General features: G+C 37.7%; 1 protein-coding gene across 1 annotated transcript in view; it reads right to left on the reverse strand.

Moving 5' to 3' along the window:
* The window catches only part of LOC311289836 (NACHT, LRR and PYD domains-containing protein 3-like), a gene marked incomplete at both ends in the record, with an annotated part of 31,439 nt that overhangs the window by 7,838 nt on the left and 7,699 nt on the right, over positions 1 to 15,902 (reverse strand). Inside the window, 6 exons of the mRNA XM_084408082.1 lie at positions 1,501 to 1,740; positions 11,962 to 12,008; positions 12,382 to 12,555; positions 14,687 to 14,860; positions 15,329 to 15,502; positions 15,605 to 15,778. Of these exons, the coding sequence (XP_084264208.1) occupies positions 1,501 to 1,740; positions 11,962 to 12,008; positions 12,382 to 12,555; positions 14,687 to 14,860; positions 15,329 to 15,502; positions 15,605 to 15,778 (983 nt within the window). The remainder of the gene's footprint in view (positions 1 to 1,500; positions 1,741 to 11,961; positions 12,009 to 12,381; positions 12,556 to 14,686; positions 14,861 to 15,328; positions 15,503 to 15,604; positions 15,779 to 15,902) is intronic.

Consider the following 15,902-nt stretch of genomic DNA (forward strand, 5'->3'; position numbering starts at 1 on the left):
AACAGGGAGTAATTACGATCAAGAGGAAACTCAAGGAACATATGAACAAAAACACAGGAAAACTAAACATAACCTTAATAATAAAAATTATAATATTAACATGATAAATACTGTAAATGACAGATGCAGATGACAAACTACATACATGACTAATGATTATACATGATTATAACATAAAATCAAAGAAAATAAAGCACAACACAGATGTATGGTTGAAGTAACACACACACACACACACACACACACACACACACACACACACACACACACGTTTGAGATTCTTCATTTACACAAGAATTGATCAACAAACTGCATTTGATTCATTATTTTGAATCTGTCTCTTAATTCCCTCGACTTTGACTTTCTGTTCCTGTATTTATTTCATTGTTGCTTCTAATTTAACATCTTTGTCTTTTGAGATCATCTTTACATGTCTTAAATTCAGTTTTGATTTGAAAGTCTAGTTTTGCTCGTATCATCCAGACATGTTTGCAGTGAGTCTCATTGTCTCATATTTCCTCTCTCCTGTTAGTATCACTGTCTGTTTTTCTCTTGCTCTTCACCTTGTTTCTCACACTCATCCTTAAACCTTCTCTTACTTTTATAATGGAGTTTAGTGGGATCTCATTGATTACTGAACAATACCTCTCTAATGTCGACCGGAAGAACCTGAACATGTTTCAGTGACAGAAGTTCAGCTGTAGTAGTAATGTAATGAAGAGACTCTATAACATCTCACAGTTACTGTCACCATTACCTGTATGTCTCTGTCTTCATAGACTCTCATTTTGAATTCCCTTTGTCTTGTTGTGTCTGGTTTTCAGTTCCTGTGTTCAGTTCATTTCCATAGCAACCCTTGTTTGTAACCATGACAACTTATCACCATCACCTGCCCTTGTTATCTAGCCTGCGTCCCAATGTGCATACTATCCATCCTAAATAGTATGTGACATTAGTAATTGTCAATACTATTTAGGGCAGATAGTATGCACATTTGGACGCAGGGTATGTGTTTTTAAACCCTCAGTCATCTAATGTTCGTGGTCTTGTGTTAAGGTTTCCTGCTGATATTTATTTAATATAAGTGTCAGTCGTCTTTCTGCGCCAATACTCTTTTCTTGGATTATCTAGTCAAGCCAGTGTGTGACAGTCACTGATATATCATGCAGCTCAAAGCATTATGGGTAGAATCTCTCTAGAATCTGTTCTGATTCATCAACAGTTTCACTGATCTAGAATAAAGCCTAAACCCAGGATAGAGCGGTTGAGTGAATGTGGTCTGGACTGTGTGTATGAGGCTCAGTGTGTCAGAGACGCTGTAGAAGGACAGAGTTCCTGCACTGTGATCCACATACACTCCTGTTCTACACACTCCTGTTCTCCTGCTGATGGGCTTTACAGGGAGTTCAGTCCATATGTTATTGTGTCTGAATGAGTAACTGGAGGGAGAGCAGAACAAACTCCAGGACTGATCATTACATCCAAACCGACACTCATTACCCTCTCCCTTCCTGCTGATGCTCTTATATGACACTGATATCCACACACGTCCACTCCACTCAATCTCCCAGTAACAGCGTCCACACACACTCTCTCTACACAACACCTGATACACATCAAATCTGTCTGGATGATCAGGATACGACTGGACTCTGTTAATGAATGTAATGACTCTGTTCTCCTCAGACAGACGGAGGCGTTTATTCACTGTGTTCGGATCCAGAGTGAACTGATGAGAATCTGATGGAGAGAAAACACATCAGTGATTTACAGCAACTTTCTATCTTGAGTCTTAAAGGAACACACAGACTTTTTGGGACTTCAGCGTATCCCCCAGAGTTAGATAAGTCCACACATACCCTCTTCATCTCAGTGTGTGCCGTAACTCTGTCACACGCACCCACCGCTAGCCTAGCTTAGCACAAAGACTGGAGGTAAACGGCTCCAGCTAGCATACTGCTCCCAATAAGTGACAAAATACAGTTTTTCTCGATTGCTTAACCCTCTGGGGACCAAAAACGCGCCCGCGCGTTTTGCTCGTTTTTTTTTTTTTAGCAATGAAAATAAACACTAAATGCTCTGTTAATTTTGATCTTTCATTTTCATGTAATACATCAATCGATCCTGTTCAGTTTCTATTTTTTTTCTGTATACTCACAATAAAAATAAAGTGTTTTGCTTTTTGACAAATAAAGAAAAATTAAGATGATGCGATTTCTGCCTTCTCTCTGTCAGTAAACTCCCGTTTGAAACGCGTTCGAAAATGATCTATAACTCCGCGAAAATTCAGTCAAACAGGCAAACAGACCCACGGGCATAAAGCTTGAGATCGCATCTTTTAATTGAAGTCATTTATATAAAAAACAAATATTCTTAGTTTCTGTAATCTGTATACAAAGAGAGCGACTCCAGTCGAGCTCATTACGAGATGATTCACAGTAATTTGACCACTCCCCGGAGAGCGCGCGCTATTCAAATGCAAATTCTGAGAACCATTTCAGTCTGTGAAACGCCCACATCAGCTGTAAACAAAGCGCGTCGCGAGCATGGTCGCGAGTGAGACATTATAGCCTTTATGGAGAAAAGTTTCAGTGCTGATGAGGAGAAATATCTCCTGATATGAGCAGCAGATCGCGCTGAGGAGTGAGGTAGGCTGTTTTCTTTTCTCAAGTGTGGAATAACGTTATGGAATAACGTTAGTGTAGGCCTATAAACCGCAAAAGGATGAATCGCATTTCTATAATATGACTCGCGTTTCTGTGAGATGAATGAAGGGTACATATTTGTAAAGAGTGTTTAGCCTAAATATGAATCGCGTGTCTGTGTGTGAAAGAATAAACTGCTTTGCCATAGCCTACTGAGATGAGTAAAAATCGACTGAAATATGTTGAAATAAAACGTATTTGTATAAGCAACGTAAATTAACATTTATATGCCCTGATATTTCAATAAAACAACGTTAGTCAGGCGTTAGTCACACTATTTTTGTCAAAAATAAAGTCATAGACTAAGATGTTAGATGTTCCAATGTTGGCTATATTCAAACTAATGAATACATATTATGATAAAATGTAGGCCTATAATCTTTTTTTTCTTTCTTTCTTTTTTTTTACAAAGAAAGTACACTTGAAATATTGTTGAAATTGTAATTATTGTTGTAATTGTAACATTTTTAATAAAATAGCTAAACATATTTACAAGATAGATGTAAGCGAAATCTTAAATGGTCAATATAAGTATTCTTCTAAATACATTGTCCTTGCATTGTGGCTCAGTCAGTGTCACACCTGAATGAATGGCTAATTATGCAGAGTCATTATGCAGAGTGGGTGGGACTTTGTAATCTAAGGTGTAAACTACTCCTCCCCCTCGCATATTGGCTTTCCAAGCAAAACCTGTTTTACACCATTTAAATCAATGTATTTTTTTTTGTGAACGATAAAGCAAGACTATTTTCACATAATTTTGAAGCCAGTACTCAAAGGTACAACATCAATTAGACAAAAGTCTTGTGGACACATATTTAATATGTGTTTTGTGGTCTTAATTCAGCCACTTTCATTTTTATTTTTTCCAATAACCACGCATAAACATTATTCTCTTAAAAATACAAACATCTACATACACGTTGCCCGCATATTATGGAAGCCCTGTTTGTGCTATATAGAGTGATTTTACACCTTTGCCATTAACATGTTTATAAATAACTGAAAAAAGCACAAATTTCAAGGCATGTCAGAACATCTCAAGGGCTCCAAAAACACCTTGGTCCCCAGAGGGTTAAACACTATAACCAGGCTTTTGAACTAAAATTTCAAAACCTTAATGCCATTTATCAAAAAGCGCACCCATTTCCCTAAACTATAAACACTATTCCCCGGTTTTGACATGAGTCAGATTTGTTGAACTGTCACTGCAAAACTCTACACACAAATCCCTTCATTTCTCACTGCCTAGACCATGTTGTCATATAGAAAGCACTAGCATTCAATATTAGTGATGGGTCGTTCGCGAATGAGCCGGATCTAAGAGCCGGCTCTTGTCGGTGAACGACGGGAGCCGGCTCGCATATCTGAAGAGCCGACTCTATTTTAAAAAATATTGCCTATAGAAATTAAATCATTATGTAGGCTAATAATGAAATAATTCATGATTTTAATTGCATTTAAAATAATTGACTAATTCAAAAACCAACAAAAACATAATTATATAGGCCTAAAGGCGCACACACATTTGTTTCGACTGTCTGATCAGCCTCACATTCTGTTCCTGTCAATCATACACGCGATGTCAACCAATTAAACTGCATGAGGGAGGGCCGAGCTAACTCACACACACACACACACACACACACACACACACACACTAGAGATGCGGATAAACCGTGGATCAGGCGGATAACGTGACGAAAAATAATATTTTAATTAAATTCGGGCGGGTGGCAGTTGAACCAATCAAATAAAAAAAGTTTGCCATTAAGCAAACCTGCAAGCTATGCCCAGCTGTCTACTATTGGAGGAGGCCTAAACGTCTCTTAGATGAGACCGCCTGGGTTATTTTGTTATTTTGTTTCGATATTAATTATATTTTAAAACAGCCAATCGTAGACTACTGTGGAATATGCATTTAAAAGACAGTTATGGTCTGATATGACTCAGAAATGACATCGGGCAATTGTAGCGCAAGATGTTCAGAAGAACGCAAGAGCTAAACTTCTACAAGCTCAATAATATACACATTAAAAAGTAAAAAAAGAAGGTAAGAAAAATAGTCAGTCATAACTTTGCCCAATAATAAGATGTGCAAGGCAAGCAGGCTAGTTATGGGGTTGTTATGGACAATTAAAAATTTGAATATTCACGTTGCACAGTTGTGCGGTGGACTTTCAGCGAGTTAAAACATATATTTTTTAAAGAGCCGTTTGTGAGTCAAAAAGAGCCGGCTCTTTTCAGTGAGCCGAGTCAAACGAGCCGGCTCACGAAAAAGAGCCGGAATGCCCATCACTACAAGAAATCCCTCCGCAGCGCATCTCAAATTCAAACGTCTAAACCCCGCCCTTGCTTCAGTTTCATTGGTTGAAACTGTAAACCAATCATTTTCCTTTCTGCCCTCAGAACATGTTTGAGTAAGTAAAACTCCCATCTGCTGATTTCATCTGAGGCTGTGTCTGAAGTCAGTTGCAGTTCTTGTGTTTCTGCTCGTCTCTTTTTCTGTTCTCTTCAGAGGTGTAAAGTCCAGGTTCAGAAAGTAAAAGTCCTGCTCAGAATTTTGTTCCAATCACCTGGATTTGCTAATTAGCAGTTTTTCAGCCAGGAGATAGAAATCAGCTGTCTGAGTTCATGGGTGGAATAAACATATGGCAGGACTTCTACTTTCTGACCCCTGGACTATACAACTCTGGGCCACAGTGACACCCTGTGGCGAAATACAAGACGTATAGCTCACTGACGTTGATACGGTCTGTGACTGCGAGGTATATGGTCAAAATCCTAAATCTTACTGTTTGACATGGATAGGCTACTCTTTATTCCGGACATGGCCGTAGAACATCGTTTGGTCTGGATTTGTAAAATGTCCTGGGCTAACAAACATGAAACAGGGACTCTGAAACGGAAGCGCTTGATATTTTCCATTTTTCGGTCAGAACTCACGGAAAGGAAGCAGGGCACATATAGGCAACAGTGAAGTCGACGCAAGCATATTGACCAATGCTTTTGAAACGAGACCATTGAATTTTAATGTAGCCTAATTTGAATGCGCATCCGCAACCTCTCATGTCCAAACGTATTGGACATGAGAGGTTGCGGATTTGCATTCAAATGTGAATCAACCCGCTACACTAGGCAGTATAGTATGGCTACCATTTATACTATCATAATATATTTTGCCATAGTATTCATTTACTCCACAAGAAGGGTTAATTGCCCGCATCACATTATTGGTGTAAATCACTCATTTTATTGGATGATCTCAATAAAAGCGCAACACGCAAAACATAATCAACAGCTACAGCGGAGAGAAAAGAAAGAGAAGAGCGACAGCAGTTGAATTTCGGGGCTGAGCTCCGTCGGGTTTGTCTTGACAAAGTCGGACCAACAACAAGATCTAAAAGCTGCTGAATTTGCTGCCGTGGCAGGCAAAATTTATTTTGAATGGCAGATTCTGACTTGATAGCCAGGGGACTAAGGTTTTCACGGATGAAATAGTGCACATAGAAATGTCTCTGTGGATGACGCCGTCTTTTATTTCAACCCGTTATATTCGCTGTAGGCTATCACTGCCATAGTTTGACCAAACTCCCGCCACAATCATTCCCTTTAAATAGACTCCATAATTGTTTTTTCTGATGATGATGATGATAACAATAGCCTAATAATAATAATAATAATAAAAAGAAAGAAAGAATGATAATAATAATAATACAAATTAAAAAGTTATGTAGGCTACTAGCTATTTTTTTGTTATATTTTTGGCAGTTTTTGGGCTACAGAAATTTTTACAAAATTTAACAATAAATAATTTGATTTGATCTTTTAAGTAGCCTATTAGATACAGATAGCTTCGATATTTGATCACTATGGTTGGTTACAAAGACTTTACTATTCTGAAAATAATAACGAGATACAAAACTGTAAATATTCAATCGACTTTTCTTAAATTCAAAACAAAATATTAAAGGGATAGTTCACTTTGAAATAAAATTTTGGTACGTTTTAGCTTACCTCAAGGGCATCCAAGATGTAGGTGTCTTTTTTTCCGCAGTAGATTCAATTTTGATATTTTTAGGTCAAACCGTTCTTGTCTGTCAGTCCCCAGCCAGCACAGCCATGTGGGGCCCAAATGGGTTTGACCTGGGCTATCTAACTGGGACCCAGCCAGTTTTGTCCTCGGTTTCCATGTAGGCCCCACATGGTTTTGCCCAGATGAAATGAACACTGCTTAGTATGCACAGTACAGGCTGTTTAATGTAACACTGAATCAGTGTTGGAGGTAATGAGATAATTAAGTGATTGAATAATGATTGTGCATTAATGATGAACACCTGCTGTTAACAAGCAGAATCACTGAAGGAAAGAGAAACACAAGAACTACTTCCAGCCACAGCCTTGGATGAAATCAACTGAAGATAAAATACATTAAATCTCTCAAGATCTGATTAAACAACTCCACAAACAGCATTACCAGCTTCACTTATTACAAACCAGACTGACTTTATTTATGTCAGACATCTAACGAAAAGAATTAAGAAGAGGTTTAGATGTTGATTACTTTTTTGAAAGTAATAGTTTGATTTGATGTTACCATTGTGGCGATCAGTGTGTGCTTTAGTCAGGCTCTTGACTTTTTAACATTAGTTTTTCTCTGGCAGCTGTGTCTGTTTGTTATGGCGAGAACAGCAAGAGAAAATATGATCAGATGCTGTAAGCTGATTGATGATATGAATATGATCGTCATATAGTGGCTTAACTCATTGATTATTTTTGAGGTTCATACGGGTAGTATGTTATTCATTTTGTTTTATTGTTGTGATTCTGATTGTTGTGATCTGCACTGTTCATGTCCAGATTTATAGTTGTTCTCTCTTCGATCTATGGTTTTTCTGTCGTCTAAGAAAAAGGACATGGAAATTGATACGGCCATAGCTAACGTTAGTGCTTCTGAGATGGTTAAAGCGCGTTTTTTTTTTTTTTTTTTGGCGAATTAGCAAATGGTATGCAAACATACAATCAAACATAATACAGTGAAAGATAATCTTTAAAGTTTATTTGGGGCACAATGATCAGGCATAATAATCTTAATCACAAAGAAAATAATATTAAGGTTTATATAAACTAACAAAATAATAAACGAATAAATAAAACATTAACAAAAGATTAAAAAAATCTCAGAGAGGCACGCATAAACAAAATTAGTTTCTAAAAAAAATTGAAAAACAGAATGGGCAATATTTCTCATGAAAAAGTGGATAAGTGTTCATACCATAGACTGTACAAAATAGGTTCATACACAGCGCAGATCATAATGAGCGAGCGAGTTTGAGGAAGCTTGATGATGACGTTGATCCGCGACCATGGTGTGCTGTAGTCCGTTGATAGCCTACCGTTAGCATTTTATATCCGACGGCTTTATTTAGGCTTCAAAATGTATACATTTTGGATTAACTTGTAAAGATTATCTTGATAGACAAAACGTGTAAGGGTCACAACTCTTTGTTGAACACAGATCTTATTTTTTGCGATTTTCCAAAAGTCTATGGGGAAAATGCATTGCTTTTTGATCGAGGGAACCCATGCGCCGCTAACTTCCGGGTTGGCCTACAAAGTGACGTCATTACTTCGGCACTCTATTGATGAAATCATCATGTAATTGCCTGAATCCCTGATCATGTTCAGTGTCTAATGCTTTGTAGTGATGGGTCGTTCGCGAATGAGCCGGATCTAAGAGTCGGCTCTTGTAGGTGAACGACGGGAGCCGGCTCGCATATCTGAAGAGCCGACTCTATTTTTAAAAATATAGCCTATAGAAATTAAATCATTATGTAGGCTAATAATGAAATAATGAATGATTTTAATTGCATTTAAAATAATTGACTAATTCAAAAACCAACAAAAACATTTATATAGGCCTAAAGGCGCACACACATTTGTTTCGACTGTCTGATCAGCCTCACATTCTGGTCCTGTCAATCATACACGCGATGTTGTCAACCAATTAAACTGCATGAGGGAGGGCCGAGCAAACTCACACACACACACACACACACACACTAGAGATGCGGATAAACCACAGATCAGGCGGATGACGTGACGAAAAATAATATTTTAATTAAATTCGGGCGGGTGGCGGTTGAACCAATCAAATGAAAAAAGTTTGCCACTAAGCAAACCTGCAAGCTATGCCCAGCTGTGAGTACTATTGGAGGAGGCCTAAACATCTCTTAGATGAGACTGCCTGGGTTATTTTGTTTCGATATTAATTATATTTTAAAACAGCCAATCGTAGCCTACTACCACTGTGGAATATGCATAAAAGAGAGACAGATTATGGTCTGATATGACTCAGAAATGACATCGGGCAATTGCAGCGCAAGATGGTCAGAAGAACGCAAGAGCTAAACTTCTACAAGCTCAATAATATCCACATTAAAAAGTAAAAAAAGAAGGTAAGAAAAATAGTCAGTCATAACTTTGCCCATTAATTAGATGTGCAAGGCAAGCAGGCTAGTTTTTGGGTTGTTATGGACAATTAAAAATGTGAATATTCACGTTGCACAGTTGTGTGGTGGACTTTCAGCGAGTTAAAACATATATTTTTTAAAGAGCCGTTTGTGAGTCAAAAAGAGCCGGCTCTTTTCAGTGAGCCGAGTCAAACGAGCCGGCTCACGAAAAAGAGCCGGAATGCCCATCACTATTCAATATTATTCACTCAAGTCAGCACAGCTTCAGCTCAGTTAGCACACAATTACCCAGGTGAAAACACTAAGAGTCAAAATTGAACACACATCAATCAGATCCTTCAATAGATAGATAAAAGGGCCAAATCAGTTTATTGGGTTTTTGAACAATGGATCCAGAAAGACATGAAGGAAGAGTTAGCACCAACATTTTCCTATTTACATGTTGTGATTTGTATAGTCACAGCATGTACAAATAACAAGGTCACATGAGACACAGCCATCTTCTAACCGTATACATACTGGGAACTATATTCTCAGAAGACAAAGCTCTGCTACTTGGGTGGAGTGAATGAAATCTCCTCTGATCTGTTGTGAGGAAATCTTGAGTTCGGTACTCAACTTTCAGGTCTGTTGCCAAGCAACCAACAATAATAAAGCACTTAAGAAAGGTTAGCAAACAGATAAGAGTTCTTAAGTAGAATATTTCTGTAATCTATCTGTGAATTATGAAATTTTTTACAGTTAATTTTTAACTGCTTTGACTCAATTTTTTCAAATATTTCAGCATGTGTTAGTTTCAATTGTGTTAGTTCAATACACAAAATAACAAAGTATATATATAGTGTGTGAGAGAGTGTGTGTGTGTGTGTGTGTGTGTGTGTGTGTGTGTGTGTGTGTGTGTGTGTGTGATGAGTAGGTTTAGGGGTCGGGTTAGTGAGTGAGTGTGTGTGTGTGTGTGTGTGTGTGTGTGTGTGTGTGTGTGTGTGTGTGTGTGTGTGTGTGTGTGTGTGTGTGTGTGTGTGAGTGTGTGTGTGACAGATTCATGGCAAGGAGCATTAATTCATCGTATTCCAAAAAAAGACAACATCCCTGATGATCCATCAACATGGAGGGATATATCCCTTCTTCCTACCATCTATAAGGTGTTCATGAAATGCATACTGGCCAGAGTTCTCTCTTGGTTGGTGGAAGCTGACATCTTATCCACTAAGCAAAAGGCATACATCAATAGACATAGGTATTTTGCCTCAAAACAGGAATGACTTTAAGCATGAGTCATGTAGACGGTACTGTACATGTTAGAGATGCATTTGGAACTTTATCTCACAATGTCATGATCAGAACACTGGAGGAAATACAGCTACCTCAACTGTTCATTGACATAGTGAAAGATGTATATAGAGGCTCCTTTATTGAAGTAATCTGTGGAGAACAGCTCACTCAGCCAACATCACTTCAGATAGGCATTAAAACTGGCTGCCCTTGGAGTACAATTAACTTTATAATTGCCATCAACCAATGGTTAAAGTGGATGCGTCAATGTGCGCCCCCCGGTTCCCCATTGTCTGCATCACTTTACAGAACAGATCACTGAAACACTGCTACATATCTTTAATGGCTGCCATGCTTATAAAGGAATGTACATCACACGCCACGAAAGAAAAATGGACAATATAGTGAAGGACATATCAAGCCATTTCTCATCTTCAGTAAAAATGTACAAACATTCCTGTGTAAAACCATCCATGTTTAAGCATTATGATAGTAACTCTGAAACCTTTTCACATTTGTTTACTAATACACCAGATGTTGTTGTGATTGAGGAGATCAGTGATGTGTTTGTTTTGGAGGTTCATGTACCTTTGACTCTAGTATGGAGGAAGCCTTTATGACTAAGATTATTCAATATCAACCACTCCTAAACACATCTCAGAGTTTGGTTATCGGAGCCGATTACTGGTGTTCATATTGGCAGCTTAGGACACACACACAGGCTGGTTGTATGAGGGCTTCAACAACTTGGGATGCCCAAAAAGAGGGCTAAATGGCTAGCAAAGCACTGTTCTCTGTCTGCTATTATATGCAGCTCATATCTGGCGGAGACGGTGTTACTGGGACCCATAACAACTGAGTGACGCTTAATAATGTGAAGATCCGCTGTAGTCACTGGTCCATGATTCTGTACATGTATCTGACAGCAACTATAGTATTTATGTCCCTGTAATTCATTTCTTTTAAGTGGACTTAAATAAATTGTTAAAGTGTGTGTGTGTGAGTGAGAGAGAGAGAGAGTGTGTGTCTGTGTGTGTGTAAATGAGTGAATATTTGTTTGAGTGTGTGTGTGTGTATACAGATTTAAATTACATTGTAATTGGACGAAGTCTCCCCACAAGGATAGTAAAACCTGAGACACAGAGGATCCACATGAGGGAAATGAATTAATAATAAACATAATAATCATACTAAATTATGTTTTTTAAAGATGTAAAAATGCAGCAAGTTTTCTTTGATGTGTTGGATTAGGGTAAGTGTAAGGCAGGGGTGTCAAACTTTCCTGCAGAGTTTAGTTTCAGCCCTTAATAAACACACCTGATCCAGCTAATCAGGGTCGTCAGGATTTCTAGAAACTTCCAGGCCGGTGTTTTGGATCTAAACTCTGCAGGACAGTGACTCTCCAGGAGCTCAGTTTGACACATGTGTTGTAAAGGGACAGTTTGAACAGAATAAACACCATTATGTCTATGGAGAGACGTGTGTGAGAGAGTGTGTGTGTGTATACGTACATTTGCGTACTCCTGCTGTAATCCTGATCTCTCCTCCATGATCCACACTACAAAACACAAACAGTGTCAGAGTTAATCAGTAAACACACACACAAACACATTCACCCACACAAAAACACTCAAGCAATGGTGCGAGAGGACAGCTGCCATCCTGATAAATCATTTGATATAATTGAGTAAACAGCTATGGAGCCAGAATTGGCTATTGTCATTTTTATGTTTTGCATTTTACTGGAGGACATGGTGAGGATGTTTCAGCCCTGGCGCTGATGGGTCATGTATTTTCGGCTTAGCCAAAGACAAATTGGGACACAGCTATACTCTCTCTCTGTAGTTGCCGTCAAAGGCAACTCATATTTAAGTTCAATATGGTTCACAGTTAAATATATATTTAACCAAAACTCTTCCTGCTCTACATACTTGAGTTTATCCAGTCTGTAGTTTGGATCCTCCAGTTTATCAGTGAGCAGCTTGACTCCTGAATCTCCTGGGTGATTGAAGCTCAGATCCAGCTCTCTCAGGTGTGAGGGGTTTGAACTCAGAGCTGAAGACACATAACCACAGCCTTCCTCTGTCACCATACAGCCAGACAATCTACAAAGACATACAGCAACAGTCCACATGACATTAGTTTGGCAATCAGATGTTGCCATCAAACACGGACCTGTACAGTTTGTATTTGTAGTTGTTTTTATCTGTAGATTCAGGCAGCACAAAAGTGTCTGTGGAAGTGTACCAGAGAAAAAGTATTAATTTACTTTTCTAAATGTAGTTAAGTCATCAGACACATGCATACTTATTTTTATTATAGAAATTGATAGTTGAACATTTATATCCATCTATTCATCTTTCATTAGGTATTTATTATTTTTAACTGTTAAAAAAATTGGATAACCAGCAGTAATTTCAAGTAATTTCCTTTATTTCATTGTTTTGAATTGAAAATGTATAATTTACATTTAGACAAGAAACAAATGTCCTTTAAACTCTTTAATCACAGCCGGGAGAGTACTCGACATTTCCTCAGAGAACTTCCCCCAAGAAGAAGCAAGACCGGAGGATCTCACCGGAAAACACAAATACAACAGTTTTTATAGAATAAGGAGGTGTGGCAAAAATGACACGAAACATTTCATAATTTTCCCACAAGTTGATTGGTCCTTCATATGCAAACCCTTCTGTTACCAGGTAGAACCAAACTCTGTTTTTGGTTTCAAGTTTAGACATCTGTCTAATTTCATTTCCCATATTTGTTATTTATACACTCACACAACCAAAGTCAAAGGGGTATGGCAACACAACATTCAAAAACACAGGACAGAACGTTTTATTACATTGTGTTCAAGTGTTAGCATGTTAGGCCTAAAAAGAGAAATACGGTTAGATTTTAGAAACATGGTTAGTTTAATATACAGTTTACTATTATAAAAAAATCCACCACAGTAACTTCAGTTTATTACTTTTACTTTGAGTAAATATTTCTAAGTACTTGTACTTTTACTTGAGTACAGTTTTTGGATACTCTAACCACCTCTGACGCTTTCTCCAATGGTAAGCGATAGTGATCTTAGAGGGAGTTACTCAGAGTAACTTTAAATTGATGCACAAGGGTTAAATGAGCACTGCGCATTCGTAAATCAAATAGCCACATTTCTCACACGTCTCTCAGAAATCAGCTTTATCAAAAGTATGCTATCATCAACTAAAACTACATCATACACATTTTCTAATATTTTATATCTGTAATTAAATGTTTAAAACATTGTATGATGTGATAAATGAATGAGTGCAATGAAGTCAAGTTGCCGTCTCTGTGCATCTCTCTGAATCATACACATTTTCTACCACTTGATGTGTCAATTTAGGCTAAATGTTTTAAACCTTCTATGATATGATCTTGTTATTTCAACCAATAAATACCTCAGCGGTTACATGCAGTGTAGGTCTTAAAAAGCTGACTTAACTTATGGTAGCAAAAATACAGGTACATCTCTACAGCAACGGATTTTGGGTTCAAGTCAGGTTAAATGATCTCCGGTACAGGTACATCTCATTAGTTTAAAGTCTGTGCAGACCTCTTGTCACTGTATAAATATGGTAAAATATCACATTGCTGAATATGTTGTCTCTCGTTCTGGCATTCCATTGAGAACAGATGTCAAATTATGTGAGAAAATCATTTATTGTGATAACTTTATTATAGCCAGTGCGAAACTAGAAACTAGAACAAATTCCAGTTCTTTTACTTTTGTAACTCTCTTTTGCTGTCTCATAGTTTGGAGTTTCACGAGTTCACACTTAAATACAATCTGATAAGTAGAGTAAAGGTTATGCATATTTGGCCTGCTGTCCGAGGGGAGGGGTCCAAGCTCGGAATTTGGCCTGAACCCAGAGTACTCTCCCCCCCCATTCCAGACTGGGAGAGGAATAGTTAGGAGTGAGGAGATGGTGGGGTGGTGGTGGGATGCTAGAAAACTGTCATGGGACAGAGGTAAGCACTGAATAAAACCTCTGGTGTTTTGATTAGCAAAACTTAAATGCCTCTGGTCATTGCATTTAAGCAATCAATAGATATGTCTGTGATTGGCTACATTGCTCAACGGTGCAAGAACATGGTTGAAATAGAAAGAGCGCAAACACAAATACGCACTGGAGAGTTTGCTAAATATATTTTGACAAATCAGGTGGATTTGCTTTTTTTTTTTTTATTATTATTATTATTTACCTCATTATCTCCAGCTGACAGTTTGGACTCTTCAGTCCATCAGAAAGAAGTTTCACTCCAGAATCCTGCAGGTCATTGTTACTCAGGTCCAGCTCTCTCAGAAAGGAGTTTGAGGATTGTAGAGCTGAATACAAACTCTGACAACACTGAGCAGTGAGATTACATGTGGGAAATCTGAAGAAGGAAAATACAATGTAATTGCATACAGAATAAATCTTTGCAGTGCAATTTTTAATAACTAACTTATTGCAAAAAATGGTCCCACTTTATATTAAGTGGCGTTAAGTACTATGTACTTACATCAAAAAATAAGTACAATGTACTTATTGTGTTCATGTTGTATTGTAAAACACTTTTGCTGCTATTGAGGTGTGATACGGGTAAGGTTAGGGACAGGTGAGGTGGATTGAGTAGGTTTAAGGTGTAAGGGAAGGGTCAACTGTGTAATTACAAATGTAATTACATAAATTAATTACAGCTGTAATTACATGCAGGAATTTTTCAAATGTAAGTACAATGTAAAAACATGTAGTTACACAATAAGTACATTGTATCAAATTATTAATTTCAATGTAAGTACAAAGTACTTAAAGCCACTTAATATAAAGTGGGACCCAAAAAATAAAGTATTTTAACTCAAACCTCAGTATCTCCAGCTTACAGTTTGGACTATTCAGTCCATCAGAAAGAAGCTTCACTCCAGAATCCTGCAGGTCATTGTTACTCAGGTCCAGCTCTCTCAGAAAGGAGTTTGATGATTGTAAAACTGAAGACAAACTCTCACAACACTGAGCATTGAGATTACATGTAGGAAATCTGAATAAGGAGAACACAATGTAACTGCATACAGATTAAATCTTTGCAGTGGGATTTTTAATAATTAACTTATTGCAAAAAATAAAGTATTTTAACTCAAACCTCAGTGTCTCCAGCTTACAGTTTGGACTCTTCAGTCCATCAGAAAGAAGCTTCACTCCAGAATCCTGCAGGTCATTGTTACTCAGGTCCAGCTCTCTCAGAAAGGAGTTTGATGATTGTAAAACTGAAGACAAACTCTCACAACACTGAGCATTGAGATTACATGTAGGAAATCTGAATAAGGAGAACACAATGTAACTGCATACAGAATAAATCTTTGCAGTGGGATTTTTAATAATTAACTTATTGCAAAAGTATTTTAACTCAAACCTCAGTGTCTCCAGCTTACAGTTTGGAC

The sequence above is a fragment of the Rutilus rutilus genome, assembly GCF_951802725.1.
Source record: "Rutilus rutilus genome assembly, chromosome: 4".
NCBI lineage: Eukaryota > Metazoa > Chordata > Actinopteri > Cypriniformes > Leuciscidae > Rutilus > Rutilus rutilus.